We start from the raw sequence: 21,543 nt of genomic DNA, 5'->3' as shown, positions 1-21,543 counted from the left end.
CCTTTCCAAAAGTGGCCAGCCTATCAAAATTCCTTCAATTACTGGAAGAGCTGTCAATATTAAGGGAACCATGAGTTCGTATCTCTGCCCGAAGTCCTGAAGGAGAATATCTGAACATCAGTTTGTGCCTCGAAGCTCAAGAGCACTCAAAGCACCCCAGTAAGTCCACCTCTGATCGCTCAACAAACTGAAGGTTTTGGAGTGGCCTGGTCAAAGTACAGCCTTAAATCTGACTTAGATGCTTTGGCACGACTTTAAACGGGCTGCTCGTGCTGGAAAAGCTTCTAATGTGGCTGAATTAAAACAGTACTGCAAAGACAAGTGGAACTAAATTCCTCCACAGCGATGTGAAAGACTCATTAACAGTTATCACAAATGCTTGACTGCAGTTCTCACTGCCAAGGGTGGAACAACCGGTTATTAGGGTTTAGCAGGCAATTGCCTTTTCACAAATCATACTTTTTTTTGCACTGTATTCACATTAGATAATACTTTTTATTGAAGCTGGCTTAGAAATTCGAGCTGTATTTCTGCATATTGGAGGTACAAACTACCACTGAAGGAGTGCGTCCAGTTTTAAAGATGTGGCTCTGCTCTTCATCCATGATTTTTAACTCTGCCCTGCACGTAACGATCCTGCCCTCGTTCTGTCGTCTCCGTGTCCCGTCCGGCACGGGCGGAGTGGTGTTGAAAGATCAGGGCTAACACTTAGCTTGGATGCAGAGAAGGAAAGAAGAGGAAGGGGAGCAGTGAGAGAGGGAGAGTTTGGAGTAGGGGGGGGAATTATCCTGCCAGCTTTATTTTTCATCCTGTAGAATTTTATATGGGAGCTGGCGAGGTTTATTCATACTGAGCGGCTGTTTTTCACTGTATGCTTGTGTCAGAGCTGATCGTGCTGACCTCGCCGCTGACTAACACGAGCCGAAGTCTTCTCTCTCTCTCTAAAACTCAGCTTTCTTTTCAGTTTCACAGCTTAAGATCTGAAATGGTTCCTCTCGCGCTTCACCAGCTGCTGCTCCACTTTTGAAGTCAGCGAAGTCTCTTTCACCGGATTGGCTGTTAGCTCTGAACACAAGGCAGATTATCCCGTTGTCATGGCTACAGCAAACAGGAAATACCCCGAGGCAGGTAACGCCGCAGGCTCGTCCCAGTGTGGAGCTTGTCGCTTGCGGGGAAACTTGGCTCATTACTGTTGCGTCCTCTTCCCATCTGCTCCCACGGCGTCTCTTCAGCAGCCGAAGCATAAACGCTGTCTGGATAAAGATGCTTTGTCCCAAACAACCCCCGAAAGCCAAGGTCGACCCTAAACTTCTTATCTGCGGCTTCTAAGGTTCGGTGCTTAACATGCCTTAGTGGCAAAAAATATCCATGGGAACGCTGCTGCTTTGTGCCGACGTTTTTTACCTCACAGTGTATTGTGCCGATCTACTTTGATCACAAAAATATCAGCAGATGCTCCATTATTTTCAGCCGTCATGGGAGACTTTTCTCTCTTTCTCTGCAGGTTCCTGTTCATTACATATGCCGAGCTGCAAGGACTCGGTACCAAAACGTACTTTCCGTCTCTCTAATCCCCCCTTCAGCGAAGGTGCAGCGCTGCGAGCTTTTGTACAGTCCCTTTGATGGCGGCTGATGACTGTTGAGTGGCTTTCCGAGAGCTCTGGCCTTTAAGCGGCTTGAGCTGGGTTTTGTCTGCAGCTATTAAACTGAAGAAAGAGAGGAGAGGGGCCCAGTGGTGGGAGGGAGTGAGACTTTTCTTCGTGCCCGGTCCATATTCCCCCTAGTGCACCCCATCTGTCTGTGGCAATAATGTTGACGAGGGCAGGTTCGTGGCTTCTGGTATGTAAACCTTGCCACTGGGAGCTGTGCGTTATACCTCAGTGGCGGTGCCAATTTCACTCTTTGCTTTTTCTGCACATAGCAGCAAAATCGCCCCTTTTCTTTTCTGTATTTCTTTCTCTCTGCCTTTTGCTTCACATCATTGGTTAAAAAGCGCAAAGAAATCAAGTATATGTAGCTTCGGCAAGCTTTTCTTACCCGTTATGAACTTCACGAAAGACAAAGAAAGAAAAATGTGACTACATTCATATCTAATCCACTTGTTCTGCGTTCAAACTTTTGTAGCCTTGATCATAAACACCCACAGCTGCCAGCCTTTTCACACTGAGAGCCTTAAAAGCCCTGACACGGTTTCCTGAATCACTCTGAGCGATGCTGTCCTGTATTTACATAAAACTATAAGCCATGTTAGTTCAAATATAGTTCAGGTAGATCCTTCTCTCTGTGTTTCTTTTCTGTATTCTCTCGTCTCATTGGTTTAAAGTGGGTGAGACTGAGTTGAGAAAAGGTGGCGTCACATGCTACACGTTTTAGCCGTCGGTGTAGCGAGAAAAAGCCAATGTTTCAGTATTTTATTATTTTTCTCTTACTAAAGGTGACCTGTTGTAGTTTTCATCTACTCTAATGGTGATGGATGCCTATAATAAGCTTATCCTGCATGACATACTGAGGTCAGGGTGTGAGGAAGTGATAGGCCGCTCCTTAAGAAAGCTTGTTTCCACCACTGTAAATATACTTGTGAAAATTAAATCGTTCTCAGACGTCAGAATTAGCAAGACAGAATTTTATGTTAATACCTGAATTTTTGACTATAGATAGTTTTAGATTTTTCTTTTGAACGGGTGAAAACATAATAACAAAAACATGGCTCTGAACGCTCCATTTAAGACATTTTTTTCTGCTCTTTGATCTGCGTGATGTCAGCTAGAGTGGATATTCCTAATATGCTGTGACTGTAAGAGAAGAAGCCCCGCCCACTTGCTGTTTGCAAGGGTCAGCTAATCAGAAGGCATTTGGCTTAAAGAGGGGGAGGAGCTAAAGAAGCTTGTTTTTATATAGAGGACAAACTGGGGGCCTTAATCAAGACCCAGTATTCAATTCAGTTCAGTTTTCGTCTATAGCATTTGAATCACAACAAGAGTCGCCTCAAGGCACTTTTTCTGTAAGTTAAAGACAGAGAAACCCCAACAATCAGACGACCCCTTATGAACAAGCACTTTGGCAACAGTGGGAAGGAAAAACTCCCTTTTAACAGGAAGACACCTCTAGCAGAACCAGGCTCAGGGCTATAAGATAACTCTTTTAATTCTGAATCATGGAAACTGCTCTAGTAGAGTCAAAAAATACATTTATAAAGCTGGAAATTCCATCAATACACTAATGACAACCCTTTTTTTTTTTTTTTTATCATCACTAAGATGCTGTACAGTCATGTCACAAAGGAAGGTTTCACAGACCTATTAAAGTTTTTCTGGCCCACTCTTCTTTAAAACGCTCATTGTTTATTGAGTTTGGGGACATTCATTTATGTTCCGCTCTCTTCAGGTCCCATCGGCACTTTTCAATCAGGTTGAGGTCTGGGCTTTGACTGGGTCGTTGCAGCACCTTGATTCTTTTCTGACTGTAGATTTGCTGCTGTGCTTGGGATCACTGTCCTGTTGTATGATCAAATTTGGGCTTTAGCTGTGGCAGAGATGGCCTCACATTTGACTCTCTTGGAAGTTTTCTAATTGTGCTGTTTTTGCACTTACTCTGAGTATTGCGCAGTTTGACATATGGGTGAATTTGCTGGGAAGATTGTGTCATTTTATTAACACACCTGAATGCACCAGACTAACAAGCTGCCACAACCTTAGCTTTTAAAGAGGCGCTCACACTTACTGATGAGAGTTTAAAGAGTTTATAAAGAGAAAGATGGGTAAATCGAACAACTTGGAAAGTTTTGTAAAAGCTTGCAGAATCAGAATCAGAAAGGGGGTTTATTGCCAAATGTTGAGCAGGTTTACAACATTAGGAAATTGCTGCGGTGCTTCAGTGCAAACATAGTGTCATAAATAGCACTTAAATAGTGTCATAAATAGCACTTAAATAGACATGAAAAAATAAAAGTAGGGATAAGAATTAAAAGTGCTACGTAGAAAGATATGTGCATGAGCTATACATGAGATATATACATGAGAATAAGAATTAAGAGTGCTACATAGAAAGATATATACAGGGTTAAACGGGTTGCAGGGTTAAACGCATCCTGTTTTATACACCGAGATAATTTTCTAATATTTTTCTTCTCCCAGGCCGTCTTTGAGGAGAACGTACTGCAGCACAGGGGTGCAGTTGGCTTTGCAGGAGCAGAAACAGGCCATTGTTGTTGCTTTCTGTTGCACTGTCTATACGGTGAGCTCTTTGATGCCCTCGTGTGGCCGAATGAGGAAGTGAAGAATGATTAAAACCTCTGAAGAGATGCTTTGGGAATGAAATCCTCTTTTGGAAGCTGGCTCCAGACATTACAGATTATCAGAAAAGTTATTTTGCTCTCCCTAATGTCCCTTGATTGCCATCATTGGGTTTTTATCCTCAGTGCAGCCAGACCCTAAATATGGAGCCCTCCTTCCCATTCAAACAGCCAGCTCCTCCCTGCCTGCTTGTTTGCTCCCCCTGTTGGGCATTAATTGCACTACTGTGGCTCCCTTACCCCCTGTAATCCCCCCCACCCCCGCTACACACTGGGACATTACCATTTGGTGAGACTGTCTGGCTTTGGTGAGGGAGCTGATGGGGGGCCAGCAGGGGGTACTCCTGCGCTCGAGGCTTCCTTTCGCATCGCCCGAGCTGCTAGATCTCTTTGTTATCGTCCAACGCCCACGTGTTGTTGCTGGAGAAACGGGAGATTGGCACAATCCCTGGATCTGCACGGATAAGCGGGTTTGAGCTTTTGACCTTGCAGGAAATTGAGACGTACACCTCGTACGCCAGTGCGATTATTATATTTAAAGTCCACACAGGTGATTAAAGGTTAATCTGACGGGATGCAAGAATGCAAGTCGATTGATGCTTCTTTAAAAGGAAAAAATATATAATTCAAGGAAGGTTTTCGCTCCTCTAAACCTTCCCAGACAGAAATAATGGCTGCGGCAGTACACTCATCTCAGCAGCAGGTGTCACCACCAAGCTGTCAGCGGCCGATGCGAGGGCCAACATTTATCTGTCAATAACCCAGTAATCAGAGACTTGAGAAAGTTCGAGGGGTATGTGTTTGAATTTATTTTTATTTCTTTAATGGATTGCTGCTGCTTAACTAACCCTCAGTAACGGTGGCTTTAAGTCACATAAGAGCTAATGCAGATGACTAAAACAGGCCTGGGTCCTGAGGCATGGCGCATCCTCGAGAAGGTCACGACCTCTGAGCTCCCGCATTAACCAAAGAGTTTTTGCTCCTTTTTTAAAGAACGAGCTCGTCGCTTTACGGTGATGATTAACCGGCACGTTGCGTGCTAATTGGCTGCTTACATGCCGTTCAGCTCTTTTCAGCAGAACAGAGGAAAAGGAGGGTGACAGTTTGCCGTCCTTTGTCACAAAGCCAAGCCGCCTTTTTGAACATGCCCCACTTTGCCCCCTTTGTCAGTCAGATAACCTCATGAATATTTCACTCCTCTGATCTGACGGCCGGGTGAAGGGGAGTGTGAGAATGAGGGGGGGGGGAGCTGAAGCTGACTTGAAAGACTCATAATCTTCAGCGTGGCGTGGTTTGCGTCAGAGTAATGACCTGTGTGGCGTTTTAATGTGTGTGTGTGTGTCAGCATGTCATGTTGAAATCAAAGCAGCCGTCTGTGTGTTACTCTTTCTCTCTGTGACCTTCAGTGGACGAATGCGTTGTCGCCTTCCCCTGCATTTTTTTGCTGAGGAAGCTTCAGAAAGCGACCTGGAAGAAATCACAGCACAACCTTATTACACGTGCGGGGAGACACAGTCACCTTGCTGTGCAGGCCGGCCTTGTTTTGTTTGTTACAGCCTAAGCGTAGCCTCTGGCTACACCACTGGGTAAAAGGTAAACGCTAATGAGGCGAGTTGAAGGAAACACTTGTAACCTGTGAATGCACCCTGACGAGGGCCGGCAGAGGGAGGCAGGAAATGAAGGTGATCTTGACGTGGCCTTTTTCCCCTTTTGTGAAGTGGCTCCAGAGCCCGTTGGCTCGCTCAGAAATACTCAAGTGTGTCTTGAGTGGTCTTGCTTTGAGTTCAGGAAATGGCATCGACCTACTCCTATATTCATCACCAGCACGTCATATATGGCAGTGCGCACATGTGGTAATGATATGCAAGCGTGGCCCCTTTAAGAGCCCAATGTCCTTTTTTGAGAATGAGCCCAGAGTCGGAGCTCTGCGTGTGCTGACCGTGGCCTCTCGGTTGGTCACCGGAGGGGAGGACGGGGGGGAGTGCTGCAGCAGAGAAATGGCTAACTGAGTTTACCCCCCACCCCCCAAACGGCAGCCTGGCCACGCCGCATGCCCTTATCTACCATTGGAATGCAACAGCTGTGCGGGGGAGCGGCAGAGTGGGCTGGCTGAAACCCCCCTGCCAGACCCCCACACAGCTTCTCTCTCTCTCTCTCTTTCTCTCTCTCTCTCCCCCCTCCCCTCCACCTCCAAGCGACGCTGGGCTCCTGAAAGGCAGCTCAACTAAAAAGTGAGCTAGACACAGTGAGAGGCTGGCAGGGCTGCTGCACATTCAAAATAGAGGGAGAGGGAGGGAAGAGGGAGAGAGAGAGAGAGCTAGCGAGGCAGTGAGAGAGAGAGAGAGAAGGAGAGTCAGGGACAGGCAGTGCTGAAAAGGAGAGCACAAAGAGAAGGAAAGTGGAGCAGGGGAGGGGAACAGGAGGCTGGGTGAAGGGAGAGGGAAAGACAAAAGAAGGAGAGGGGAGACATAGCAGGGTGAACGGAGGGGACTGAGCAAATGGCTATGGAGGAGACGGCGGGGGGAGCCAGGAAAGCCACCAAGAGCAAACTGTTTGAGTTCCTGGTCCATGGAGTGGTGAGTGGCGCTGTCCGTCATTCCCGTGAAGGGAGCTGGGCTCTGGCATGCGTGTGTGTGTGTGTGTGTGTATATGTGTGTGTGTCTGTGTGTGTGTATGAGTCGGTGCAGCAGCAGCAGCAGCGGCGGTCTGTGTGTGAGAGATAGCTGGGTAAAGCTGGCCATGTGAAGGTTATTTCCAGCCCCCTGGATCCCAGCCTGTGAGGAGATGGCTTGAGAGAGCGAGAAGTGGAGCAGCGTGGATGGATGGATGGGGCTGTAGCAGGAGGAGGATGTGGAGAAGAGGGTTTCTTACCCCCCTAATAAAAAATAAATAAATAAAAAAAAGGAGAGAGAGCGAGAGAAAAGAAATAGAAGCTCAGCAGCAGCAGTAGAAGCGAAAAGCAGCCAGCTCCCCCTTTGGCTAACAGAGGCGCTCACTGAGCATGCTTCCCTGGGAGTAACAGACAGAAAAAGGGGGGGAAATGACGAGTCCGCTCAAAACAGCGAAGCCGGAGCAGCCTTCCAGGCGGCGTGAAACAATTTGAACCTGTGAGGTCACGAGACAAACCGATGTAGTATCGTAGACGGAGCCGAGGCAGGCGGCCATGCCGGAAATGATGCGGGGGTACAATCAGCCCATTCATGCAAAAGCTAGCATGAAATGTCAAGTGAAGTGTTGCTCATGGTTTAGAGGTTAAGCAACTATTGCCATTAACCACACGCAGCACACAAAGTCTGCTTCAGTAGTGGTTTGTTTTGGTGAGGAGACGAATGCATTTCGAGGGTTGAGAGCGGTGAAAAAACAAATCTGTAAGCGTCACTTTGTAGTTAGAACTTTGATTCGAGTGTGGATACAGTTTGTGCCAGTGACTCGACCTTTTAAATCTACCTGTCATCAATTCTTGTTCCAGTTAAGCAGCTAACACTGATGTATCTGTTGATATCGGCCTTTTAGGGGAATAAGGTGGCTTTTACAGATAGCATTATCTGACCTTTATCTCGTTGTGCTGCATCCACCCTGCGCTGAAGTGTTCAGAAATAGCGCAGTGAAGCGCTCAAAGACTTCCAAACAAAAGATTTCTGTGGTTTACTGACCCATAAGAGAAAAAATAGCAACAATAAAAATGAATGAACCAAGAAAAAATTTGTATCGGTGCAGAATTTCACAGGAAAACGACCGACCATGACTTCCCAAAGCGCGAGGCATCGTTTTCTTATGAATTCGACTCATGTTGTGGTGATTAAAATCAGTAAATCATCAAACCATGTTACAATTGTGCTGTCCGCCTAATAGTATCAGCTTTTGTCATTTTTTCTCATACGGTCAACAGAAGACGACCGGAAACGAGGCGAAAGATTAGCTACAAACATGCAGCCAAACTGTAGCTGTGACATACACAAAAATAAAAATGACAGCAAAGAGAGAAAAAGAATCATTTTTAATCATCTCGCCATCTCTTACATTCCTCTCAGGACGTCACAACCCATAGTTTGCAGAGTGTCTAACTCTGGAGCTGCGTTGTGGTTTTAACTTCCTGAAAAAGATGAATTAAGCTTCACCTTTACTCAGATTCTGAAACGGGGCACAGCTTTTTAAGAAGGTGACAAGACTTTGTGATAGTTCATGTTCATCTCAAGAGTGTTTTTACATTTTCTAATCATAATCTTTACGTTGTTGAGAAAGTGGAGAACTCGCAGACTTTTCACTAAAGAAATCACCAAAATTAGCCCGACTGTGAGTTGGAGAAACCCCGACAGATGAAATGATGCTTGACTTTTAATAGCTGTACAGTTTAATACTTGATAACTAGAGCATGAGTGAGGACCCAGGATTGCTTGAGGTGCATGCATGTGGAAAAGAGGTGACTGGGTCACTGTGATGCTACTCTGCTGCATGTGCTGCTGCTGGACGAACTCTGCATTGGCGCCACTCCTTCCTTTAAACTCTTCACTGTGGAGCACCCTGTGTGCCCTTCACGTGGGTCTAGTGTTACCTGGAGGCCTCTGGTGATTTGTAGTAAATGGGCCGGTTGTCTGTGATTTAAAAGTATTTAGATATTTGAGTCTTTTACTCGAGAAAAGCTTTAAAATGAATGTTTGGATGACAACGTGAGTGCGCTGAGAAACATTTTGAGGCTTTCCAGACAATATTTGTCTTCATGTTTGGGGATTTGAGTAAATAGGGACTTTTTAAGTGTGTGTTCAGTTAGGGTCTGTTCGTGGACCACAAGCAGACTCGAAACTCGTGTCACACCAATGAGTGCTTGTCCACAGACGCAGGCACGTGTGGTGGGAAGCTGGACTGTTCGTCATGTCTGTAGGCAAAGTTGATCAGAAGTGTTTATATGCTCCTTAAAGACGAGCTGGGGTGCCATCGTCCTAAATATCTGCATCATCATCCAGCTGAACTGACTCTCACCTCTTCCAAAGCCTCAAGTACACCGGGAAGGTCAAAATGACTCGATAAAGCATGTTTGTGAAACCCTTTTAAGTCCTGGGTTTTAGACCTGACTCCATTTTAATCAGGGCAGGTGTCAGGCTTAGCGACATGGCGAGATTTATACACGAAACAAGATGAGGTATTGTCTTTTTGACAGGAGCGGTCATTAGAGGGGCTGCGGAGCTGAAGCCCTGCGCCCGGAGACCGACTTTAGGAAACAATGGACCAGGTGATTGATGAACCAGATGAGTGTGTCCTCTCAACAGACCAATTAACCTTGATGAGGCTCTGGCTGCTCCAAGCCAAATATTTCCCTCTGCTTTTTCCCCCGCCTCCCATACCTCTCCTCTCCTCTGCTCTTTCTCTTCCCCCACATTATGAGATGGAAAAGTCTTGTTGTAATACTTGTGGCAGGTTCCTCGACGTGTGTACTGCAGAATGGAGAAATATTTACACTACCGGATTGGGGGGGTGGATGAGGAGGGGGAGATGATTCGGCACAGTTCGTGAGCTTGTGGCGAGCGGTGACGTTCCCTTTCCTTTCATGGTCGAATAAAGCAAAGACACACGTGCGCAGATGGATTTACATGCAAAAAACACAGACACACACATAAATACTGTGGATGCAGTCATAGCTGCGGTTCCTGAAGGTCGCAGCAGCAGCAGCAGGCTTTGGCCGAGCTTCGGTTCGAGGACTGATGGGTGGGCTGAAGTCCCTTCCTCCTCTCCTCTCATTGTCTCCCTCACCTCCCTTCTGCTGTGCGACTTCTGTTGCTCGTGAAAGTCGGCGAGGAAGCCTTCGAGCCCTCTCTGTGGGAAAACCCCGATAAACCCAAAACATAATATGACACAGTGTAGGCTCGGGCGTCGGTGGATTCACAGCGTGTTTGTGTAACTGAGAGCGAATGTAAACTTCAGTTTCTCTCACAGCTGGGTTGCCTTCATTGTTCCCTTCATAGAAATTTACACAAATAAAATGTTTAAGCTCAGTTACCTCGAGTGGAAGACGAGTGGGGTTCGGGTTAGGCTGTTTGGGGTGTGAGATATCGGCGTGCCTCCACGCTGTGATGCGGCAGAGGTGAAAGTCATTTCCTCTGTGGCGCCACGGTATTGAAAAGCAAAATAAAAACATTTTAAAAAATCTAATTCAACAACTACTTGACTTTCCAAACACAATGTCCAGGTAACCCAAGTAAAAATCTGCAGACCTTGATTTTCACTGAAATTTCTCTCTATCAGGAAGTTTAATGGTTTTCAGCGCGCAGCCTGAAAAGATCTTTTCAATGGGTGGTTATTAATATCTGCAAAATGTCAGCACATAAAGCCATTTGCATGGTTGGAAAACCTCTAAAAGTGAACGAGAGCGTCTTTCGGTGCAGTTTTTGGTGAGCCGACTCTTTAGGCTACGAGAGGTCGAGCATCCTGTTTCACTGTTAACGGGTGAGAAACCAAATAAAACGTCCCGGTTAGCTTTTCTCCTGACAACTGAAAACTGTTGATGGATAAAATAATCAGCTAGTAGGTCTTAACTGATAGAAGCATGTGTAATTAATATTTATTTATTTTTTACACCGGATGGCCTTCAAACCGAGGCTCTTTGACTTGACCACTACACTCCAGAGTTAGTCTATCTTGGCTAATCCAGCTAATTCAAAATCTGACAAATTAGCCTGCCCCTGAAGTGTAATCCTGCTTTATGTAACCAAATTAACATCCTGAAGATTGTGTTTCAGGAATCAATCAGAGATGATACAATACAGAAGTATCTGTCAACACATTTGCTCAGATGTCCGCTTTTAAGTCTCTGAGGTCTGAAGCTTGGATTATACTCAGTTGCAGACACGGACAGCTGGAGACCCGACACGGTCCAAAAAACAGGCAGGAATAAAAATCCTGATGCATGTCTTTTGTCCTGTCTCCCTCCCCTCACCTCCACCCGGCCGTGGTAGACAGTTCCCCCTGCCCGTGGTCGAGTCTGGTTCTGCCTGAGGTTTCTTCCTGTAAAAAAGGAGTTTTTCCTCCCCGCCATCACCAAGTGCTTGCTCATAGGGGCTTGTGTGATTGTTGGGGTTATCTCTATAGGTCCTAACCTTGCAAAATAAAGCACCTGGAGGCGACTGCTGTTGTGATTTGGTGCTGTGTAAATCAAATTGAATCGGTTTACACTTCAGTGAATCTCTGTGGGCGACATGTTGAAGGTGACATGTGAACACAAAAAGGAAAAGAGTTCGGATTTGATGTTAATAATCGTGTGTGCGACGATGTTTGCTCGCCCGGTAAAGAGGAGATGGTGTACGTATAAAAATGCATTTAGTACTGCCGTTATAGTAAGATTACAGTTTTTCTCAAATGCTAAAACACATTTCACAAACGTTACCACCAGGTCCCCCAATGTCCAAACACAACACCCTTCTCTAAAGCTACATAAACACAACCACACCTTCCCACTGCAAAACTCAAACTCCCACACCAAGAGAGCAGCTCGAAGCTGTCAAAACTGTAAACACTATACACAGCATTACACACTACAGCAAAACAATTGAAAACACAATGCTCAATTTGTGAGAAGGTTCTTTGTTCCATAACTGCCAATGCATATTTTAGAAACTATACAGTAACGGATCGTCGTAGATCTCTGCAGAGGATTAGGCATTTAGATTTGTGAGTTTCATATGAGTAGTATAAATCTATAGAAAATCCTGCATGTACGTACACTACTGTAACACAACTCAATGCAAAAACAGAATCTATTGCACACAACAGTAATCTTGAAAACATGAACAGGGTGTGAAGTTTTTTTATTTACGTTATTCACACCACACACACACCACAATCACTGTGCGGCATCATGTCGCTGAGCTGTTGCTCGCATCTTGTCCGTAATGATGGTGCGAGGTTGTCTTGCTCTCCCTCCTGGACCTTCTCCTCTCCCATGTTGGCCTTCTCCTCTTCCTCGTTGGTCGCTCCTCTTCCTCCTCTCATTTGAACTCCTCTTCCTCATTGGCCTGCTCCTCTTCTTCCAGGGCCAGCTCTTCTCAAAACAAATTTCCCACGTGTGGGACTAATAAAGGTTATCTTATCTTATCTTATCTTATCTTATCTTATCTCCCTCCTCTGCATCAAATTCCTCTTCCCCTGACTCTGCCTTCATCCATTGTGTTTGTTTGGAACCTTCAGCATACTGTGCACTCTGAACTTGCTTTTACATGTGGGTACAGCATTAGCAACAAGTGTCTTCAATTTTGAGTCATTGTGTGTAGTGAATGACGCCAGGTGTGTTCCCTGTGTTCAAAGATTGGTGACTGTGGCAAGCATTTTGCATCACATGGGCTTTCATTTGAGGATATGAGCAGAGTTGTTTTGCAACATGTGTTTTCGCAAGGAAAAATGTGTTTAGATTTATGAGTACAGAGGGTTGTGTTTTGTGAATTGTGTCTTCATGTGACATGTGTTTATGGTACTGGAATATGGTGGCTACATTTAGTAAATGTGTTTAGACTACTGGTCATTTGGGTTACAGGATTGGCTTTTGTGTTTTAACATTTGAGAAAAACTGTAATGTGTGCTTATATGCGGTGCAACAACAAAAACTAGTAAAATGCTGTGACTTTCTTTCCCTCCTGGCTCCTGGCTCTTTGTTGTGGTCAGTATTTTACATGGATATTTAGGGTTTGAGTCATCTTAAATGACCTCAGAGGGTTTACACATCTATATTTGTTGCACCAGGGTTCGAACCCAGACCATGCATGTCGTTCCACACCTGCTCACTACCTGCTTACCTGCCTCCTCTCTGCACCGCTCTGTCAAAGAAAGAGTGAAAAATGGCAAGAATTTAAAAAAATATGTTATAGTTGAGCTATTTTTTTGCAGAAACATTCAAAATATATATATATATTTTTTTTTACGTAAAATTGTCAAAATGAAATGCAAAACATTAGAATGCGGTGATTATAAGTGGATAAATTCAATAAATACTCGCCACCCCAACGGGCAAATTTAAAAAGAAAATCATGGTGGGAAACGTTTTTAAAATAGAAAAATGTCACAACAGCACATATAAATGTCTTGCTGCTGTTTGAGTGACGTCTTGAAGGTTAAAAATAATTGCTTAAAAAGCCCAAACGCAATAAATATGCTCCACATAAACACCAAAATCAAAGAACCGCTCAGCGTCCTGCGCCTGCCCTCCATCTGCCGGGGCCCTCTGAAAGTATTAAAGTACTTACAGTAACTACAGCACAGACGAGATGACTGATAACCCTCCCGCGGGGAGCGAATCAAACACACGACGGAGATGAGATAGTCGGCGAGGAGGACAAATGTGATCAAGTGTGTCGCTTCGTGTAAACACCAGACTGTAAGCAGAGTTTTAGCAGCTGATCTGAAATCTTCAAACGGGCTAATGACAATCTGAACGACAGCCGCTCTCACTGCCCTCCACGCCGCTAAACTAAATAAAACAGGAACCTGCAAATGCTCTTTAATTCGGCTCGGAAAGGGTTTGATAAATCCAGTCACATACTCGTTTGAGTACATTTGCAAGCAATAACGTAAAAATGGTCATTTTAGGGTTAGACTTGAGGTTTTTCTGTCCATGCTTTTGGGTTTGTTGCAGACGAAACTAAGCTAAGAGAAATTCAGAAAAATATTCATCAGTTGGATAAAAAAAATGTGTCCGCAAGGTGACTAAATGAAAAGTGAAAACATGCTAGATGCTGAAATTAAAGCACAGTTAATAAAAATGACTCAAGCTGTTAATCAGCTATGCCGGAGAATGAATTATCTGCCAATCGATTAATCAGTTCCTGCAGCTTTATTCACCTTTAATCACCTTTTGTAAACACGAACGACATTAAAATAAAAGCACGCTCTGTAAGCGCTTCAAAACATATAGCAGCACATAACATGAAAGATGGGGAATTTGTTCTAAAGCAAGTCTTAAGGAAGCAGCCTCATCCTCAGATTTTAGCAGGTTTCAGAGCTCCAATCGAAGCCTTTCAGGGACCGTGCATGTAACAACCCACAGATTCATATGTTTAGTACGGTGTGGGATAAGTTTGGCCTCTTCAAATCCCTCCAGCCTTCCCAGAGATGCCAACACACTTCTCAGATATCCATCCACATGGCAGATTCGATTGCTGGCTGGCTGGCTGGCAGAGCTCCGGGCAGAGTGCTGGAGTCAGTTCAGCAGGTCAGATTATAGAGCGCAGCTCATTGTGAGTGTGTGTGTGTGTGTACATTATCCAGCGATGGTTTTGTGTATCTGTTATCTGGATGGCTCACATTCTCCAGATGGAGTTGTAGCAGCAGCAGCAGCAGCTCTGTCTGCCTGTCTGGGTGTTGTTTTCCAGCTTAGCTAGGAAGTGGGAGAAGGACCTCTCTCTTAACAGCTTTTGAGCAGGAGGCCTCCGCCATATGTTGTTTTATCCCCAGACCCTTCTCAGTTGCTCTGACCCCCATCCCCTCCCCCCCTCAGTGGCCGGAGTGACAGCAGCGTCTGCTCGGTCGTTCTTATCACAGGATCTCTGCTCGATCACCATTTCAAAGGGCACACAATACGTCAGGAAATAAAAATCCACAGTCAGCGCGGAGTTATTAAACCTCCCTGCTGCTTACTACCTCCGCTCTCTGCTCTTTGTTTGTGTTTGTGAACGGTCTAAAGATCACCTCAGACCTGCGCAAGTGCGAACGCGCTGTAATCTACATGTAGAGATGACAAACTTAAGAAAAATGCGAGCATGCGTGAGGTCATGAACCCCCCCCTCGAGCTGTATCCTTCAGCTGTCCTCCTCCTCCAACATTTACCCGCTATGTTACCAAATGTAGCTGCAGTTTCTGTGCTCAGACTTCTTCTTTTTTTCTATTCAGATGGAGAAATTTCACCGCTTTGCGAGGTTTAGATGAACATAATTATCGCAGAAAGATTTCTTTTTAAATAACTGAAAAAATAATAATTTAATTAAGGCACAGAAAGAAAAGGAAACGTCTGCTTCTTGCTCTGTAAATGTGTTGGCGTGTTTGCTGTAATTAAATTCACTCAGTAATGAGGCGCGTATGTAACATTGTATATATGCTTTTTTTTGAGTAAAAGGAAGGTGGAGAAGAAAAACACTGAAAATATCCTGTGAGTGTTTTCCAAAATAAAAAGTTTCTGGTTCGATTGATGCTCACATTGCGAGTAGATTCATTCAAGGCAAGGCAGCTTTATTTATAGAGCACATTTCACTGCGTGGAAACGCGCTCTGCTTTCATTTAAAGTCAGCAAATACGTGAAGTGTACATTCACGTGTTATTTTATTAGGTACGCCTGCTTGTTAACGACCACATGGGAGCAACTCGGTGTAGACGTGGTCGAGACGACGTGCTGAGGTTCAACCTGAGCGTCGGAGTGAGGAAAGGGGATTTAGGTGACTTTGAAGGTGGCGTGGTTGTTCGTGCCGGTTGGAGAAACTGCCGATCTGCTGTGGATTTTCCCACACAGCCAGTGTGGAAAAGAGAAAACACCCAGCGAGCCTCGGTTCTCTGGGTGAAAATGCTTTGTTGATGTCAGATGAGAATGGACTGAACTGCTTTGACCTGAGAGGAAGGCGACAGTGACTCAAATATCCACTCGTTCTAATCAAGGTACGCAGAAGAGCAGATGAAGCAGAAGACCACACTGGTTAGCTCTCGTGTCAGCTGGGAGGAGAAAACCGAGGCTACATTTTGCAAAGTCTCACCAAAACTGGACTTTTGGGTCAAAATCTGGTGACAATGTAAAAGCAGGGCTCCATCCTGCCTTGTATCAACAGTTTACACTGCTGCTGCTGGTGTGATCGGCGGGAACTATTTTCTTAGCACACTTTGTCACTACCTGAGTATTGTTGTTAATCGTGTCCATCCATGTATGACCACAGTGTACCCAGCAGGATAGCACACCATGTTACAAAGCTCAAACCAATTCAAACTGGTTTCTTGAGCATGACAATGAGGTCACTGCACTCATGACCTCCACAGACACCAGATCTCAGTCCAATAGATCAGCTGTGTGATGCTGTCATGTCAACATGCACCAAAATCGGAGAAATATTTCCAGCACCTCGTTGAAGAAAAGAAAAGAGAGTCCAACCTCTGCTGCCAAGGTGTACCTAATGAAGTGTCCACATTGAAAGTGTGAAAGAAACATTTTACTTTTACTCAGCTACATTTACCGAGTGAGGCTATGATTTAAAGCTGTGTTTAAACACAATGTGAACACAGGACGAGCGGTTTATTAATAACATTTGAATTTTTCTTGTTGTAGGCTACATGGAGTACTGAATTATTGTTACGAGCACACAGAAGATTATTTTTAGTAAAAAGGTGAAGTGATGTCCTCAGTTTTCAGCCCAATAATATCATGCAATAAGGAACCCTATTAGATGTTCTGGGAAGGGGGGAAAAAAAGCCGAACTGAACCTTTACCGCTCCTCAAAACTGTTATTTATTTTCCCTAAAATAAAATAAAAGTACAGATTTTTGGCCTCACATTGCTAACCATTGCAGCAAGTGTTTCCCTGATAAACACGACGTTTGACGACCTTCCCTGTACCCTTAATCGCTTATTTTGACACCTCAGAATACATCAATAAAACAATCTTTCATTATAGGAACTCAGTTATGCAAAGATTATTTGACAATTCTGAATCACTTCTCACTCTCTGTGAAACTATTAAGCATTTATTATAAAGGAAGCAATGCGAACAAAGTCATGCAGCTTTTTTGGGACACAGATGCTGTGGCTGATTAGGGAAAAACCTATAATCATGTTTATTTTTGTTATTATTATTTCACATGATTACTCAGAGACTGTGGAAAACATAATGGATTCATTTGAACTTTAACTGTAATTCAACCTAAAATAAAGAATGTTTCACTTCGATGTTTTAATATTGTCCAGTAGAAGTGGCCATGACGCTACGGACAAAATTAAAGAAACAAATAAAAATGGTGACTCTACAAAATGTCATCGGGGCCCCATGTGAAGTCTGAACCATGAAAAAATTGTCAGATAATTAAAACTCTTTGAAACTGCAGACCAAAACTGTTTTTGTTCTTGACCTTCGTCTTCTTCCTGCTTCCTTTAGGGGTCACCACAGCAGGCCATCTGCCTCCATCTCCCCCTATCCCTATCAGGAGTACATTGGCTTGTGCCCCCCACCCTGCGAAAATGCTTTTTAATGCTTTAAAGTTGAGCGTTTTAACATCCCCCATTGGACCAAGCCTCATATGGCCATTAGAGCAGCGGTCCCCAACCCCCGGGCCTCGGACCGGTACCGGTCCGTGAGTCGTTTGGTACCGGGCCGCGAGAGTTGAGGCTCAGGTGTGAAATGAGTGGTTTTCAGGGTTTTTATCGGTTTTCAGCGTTATTTTGTTATCATTTTTATCGTTTACTCGGTTTTCCTGGGTCTTTTCACGTGTGTTATGAATAAATTTTCTTTTTTTCGGTACCGGTACTAGTTTTATTTTGTTGTATTTATCCGCAACACCTTAAAGGCCGGTCCATGAAAATATTGTCAGGCATAAACCGGTCCGTGGCGCAAAAAAGGTTGGGGACCGCTGCATTACAGGAACTACTGCTTTTATTTCTATGGTGGCTTTAGTACACGCACATAAAGAAAAGCATCTCCCGGCTATTAAAAATGCTGCTGCTGTGATATTTTCCATTCCAGCATCAGTCTTCCTCTTCCGCTCTTCCTCTCTGATGATTTCAATTAATAGAATTTTTTAATTAGAGGACTGGTTATTCTCTGTGGATGTGTTCTGGTGGAGCCCTTCACAGACAGTCGGAGGTCTGGATGAAGTCAGGCGTTTTCTTTTCTCGCTCGCTTTCTTTTGCCCTGTTCGGTTTCAGACAATAAACCGAGGCGGGAGGCAGCTGTTGCCATGGGAGTGACAGGCGCAGGTGAGAGGTGCCCAGTTGTTCGCAGGCGTCAGAACGGGAGTGTGGTCTCTGACACTGCTTGCATTGTTTCGGAGACATACGTGTGTGTGTGTGTGTGTGTGTGTGTGTGTGTGTGTGTGTGTGTGTGTTAGCGCTCCAGTGTGCATGTCACAGAGTTTGACTGCTGTGAAAAAACCTCTGTGCATTCTCATTTCCAGCTGCCAACCCTGATTTTTGTTTAGAGGAGAAAAGATAAGGCGGAAAGAACAAGATATTGGTGATTCTTCCACTGCAGCTGCTCTCGTTTCTGGTATTTTCTGGTAATCAGAGTTGTTTTCTTAAAGCGGACTTGTTCTGTTTTTCGTATATGCTGTCATATACGCTCGTGGCCACTTCGTTAGGTACACCTGTTCAACTGCTCGATACATTTAGGCACTTAGATGGGGTCAAGACGGCCTCCTGTTATTATTAATATGGTAATCTCAAGCACACAGCCCCACCTTCAAACCTTCTGTTTGCAAGGGGCAGCCAATCAGAAGAAAGTTGGCTCATAGAGGATGAACTGATGGGCTGCACCAATGTGCAGTTTAAGATAAAGAAGGATTAGTTTTAGCTTTGAATCATGCAAAGCTACTCTAGCAACGTCCAAGAATCAACATTTGGAAATGAGCATAACAGGTTCCTTTATAAGGTGACTGATCTGTGGTTATCTGACGTTTTCGCTGTTGTATTTGTTGTTGCCGTCTAACAAATCCAATATTAGACGGCGCTGCAGTTAAAGCTTCACAGCTGGGTTTGATCTTCATGTTCGCTGCCCAGGATGGAGACACACACAAACAGAAATGGTGCAAATTGACGTCAATAAATTGCGTAAAAGCCGCTGCTGTTTGATTGTTGAAAGGTTATCAAAGGTTGCCAAAGAGAGGAAGAAAGTCAAAATATTTATTTCTGTGAGCGTGCTGTTTGGGTTTTGGGTCAGGTCTGTGGCGTCTGGATTAGAAGCTGATGTGAAGCTCTTTGTTGGAGCTCTAATTCGTGTTTTTGTCAGGCGTGTTCAAAGAAGAGTCCCCCCTTCACTCCACCTGGAATCAAACACTGCTATGTCTTTGTTGTATTTTTAGAAAGACTCATTTTTGCTTAAAATGAATTACAAAACACGTTCAGAATCTTTTCTATATAATACATGCTCTCTGTCTTTCTTCTTTCCTTCCAGCGTCCCGGCATGCCGTCTGGAGCGAGAATGCCCCACCAGGGAGCTCCCATGGGCCCCCCCGGCCCGCCGTACGGAGGGAGCCCGGCGGTGCGGCCCGGCCTGCCCTCCCCAGTGATGGAGCCCAGCCGTAAGAGGCCTGCCCCCTCCCAGCAGGTCCAGCAGCAGCAGCAGCAGCAACAGCAGCAGCAGCAGCAGCAGGCCGTCCAGAACCGTGCCAGAAAGTGAGTTTGAATCCAAGTGACCTACAACGGCCAAAAACACTGCATGGTGTGCAATGAATGACCCTTTGTGTGTCTGCTTTTATGTGATCGAAGAGCTCAACAGTGGTTACACTTTCATCTGGATGAAGATTTGGGAAAAGCTGATTCTCCTGAGATGTTGATGATAATCAAAGTATGCGTTAACAATGGGAAGGAGAGATTTTTCTACAAAAATCTGAAATATAACTGTATATCTTAAATTAAATGTCTTAGTATTATGTAACATTATGTATATTATACTTGTAACCTATTTTAAATTTATTTTATTTATATTTTAGGACTGACAAAAAAGTTATTGCAACAACATGCAATAAATTTTCAATCTTGTTGCTTTTAAAGTGGTTGCTTTGGAGATGGGGACCAGGTCTGAGACCACTCGCAGTCTAGATGCTGCTTTCAAAGCAACTTTGGTGCCGTTAGTACGGCAATAAGAGAGAGTCCGCGTGCTATCAGCTTCCATTTCAATGAGGTCAGGTTAGAAATTACATGGAAAATCACAAACCTGTCACAGTCTGCGTACACAAAAAATCCCATTTAATTTTGCACTGACTTCTTGCATTCAGAGTCCGGTTTGTCCATCTCAGAGATTTGAAAAAGAACTTCAGAAATTCCCACATAAATAGTGACGTAGCTGCTGCAGGACACCAGTGTAACTGTAACGTGAAACTGGCACTCAACAACAGTAGTTTTATAAAGGAATAACCAGAATACAACTGGTTGGCAACCAGTTGAGTCGAGTCCCTTTTTGCAAAACGTATATTGCAGACGAGTTGCAACCAAAGGGTGCAATTAGCAATGATTTGCAAAACTTTGCCAGTCTGTCTGAAAGTAAATGCAGTCAGTCCGAGTCTGACCTGCTTTGAACACAGGTTGCCTCCCACTAGACGACCCTTTCATTCATGTTGTGATTAAAAGTTGTTGCCAACAGGTTGAGGGTGTTGAATGCTCAACCTTTGGGCAAATGTTGGCTACCGTAGCTGCTTAAAGTGATCACGATTCATGACTGCACGAAATTTCATTGCATTCCTTATAAAAACTGTAGAAATGCTCTTGATAAAAAGTGGGGGGACTGAGCCACGCCGCAGACTTGCACTGCTAGTGCAACTAACCAAAAAAACACCACATAACTGCTAGCTCCGCCATCATGAAATGTATCATTTGCTGCTTTTCTCTTTAATTTCATTGTAAATTGAAACTATTTGACTGGAGATCAGACATGAATCATGTGATTTCTTTGTTTAGTTTTTTTTTCTTTACTTTTTTTAACGCCGACATAGTTTAACAGTCGTGAAATCATTTTAAAAAAATGTTAGCGAAGTACCTCCAACGTGTACGTCAACATTTGCGCACTGTGATCTCCTAAAATCTTTCAAATCCAGCTTAAAAAATCCCACCGGTGACGAGTGAAACCATGACCTTTGTGCGTGTTTGTCACTTTTCAGCTTCCATTTCATGTCGTTTCCCCTTCTCTTGCTGCTCGCCTCGTTTTGCATCCTTCGCCTCGCTCATTGCTGTATACATCCACTCTCACCATCACAGTCGCTGCCACGACTGAATGTTGGCTCTCGGTTCGACCTCTAGCTGTCTTCAGCGTCTTTGTAGTGTAAATTTTTACCATCGCATAAACGTGGCATCCTCACAGCTGTCTGCAGACGTTCAGACTCTGGTAGTCTCTTTGGCTTATCCTTACGCTATCTACTGTCAAACCGGGATACGTAACATTGCAGGCTTCATTTGACATTCACACATAGGTCACTTTTACATTAATGTTCCTCGAAGCTTCATGCAGACATACCCACAGTGAAGGAGACGGTGATGAGAGAGAGCCACGTGCAGGAGACTAAGCAGGACGTCAAGTGCTTTGGGAGAATTTATTCGC

The 21,543-nt window shown here is 44.5% G+C and overlaps 1 protein-coding gene across 4 annotated transcripts in view; it reads left to right on the top strand.

The window, feature by feature from the left end:
• The first annotated feature begins 6,604 nt into the window (after window positions 1-6,604).
• Window positions 6,605-21,543, top strand: part of smarcd3b (SWI/SNF related BAF chromatin remodeling complex subunit D3b) — a 46,184-nt gene continuing 31,245 nt past the window's right edge. For all 4 annotated transcript variants that reach the window (XM_085362853.1, XM_085362851.1, XM_085362850.1 and 1 more), the window contains exons 1-2: window positions 6,605-6,867; window positions 19,405-19,625. In XM_085362853.1, coding sequence (XP_085218979.1) covers window positions 6,790-6,867; window positions 19,405-19,625 — 299 coding nt within the window. In that variant the 5' untranslated portion in view covers window positions 6,605-6,789. The remainder of the gene's footprint in view (window positions 6,868-19,404; window positions 19,626-21,543) is intronic.

This window comes from Diplotaxodon limnothrissa, linkage group LG9 (genome assembly GCF_057381915.1).
Source record: "Diplotaxodon limnothrissa isolate DT_005_m linkage group LG9, D_limnothrissa_male_GT1.1, whole genome shotgun sequence".
Lineage (NCBI taxonomy): Eukaryota > Metazoa > Chordata > Actinopteri > Cichliformes > Cichlidae > Diplotaxodon > Diplotaxodon limnothrissa.
The sequence above is the reverse complement of the archived record's forward strand: the minus strand, read 5'-3'. Positions and strand labels throughout refer to the sequence as shown.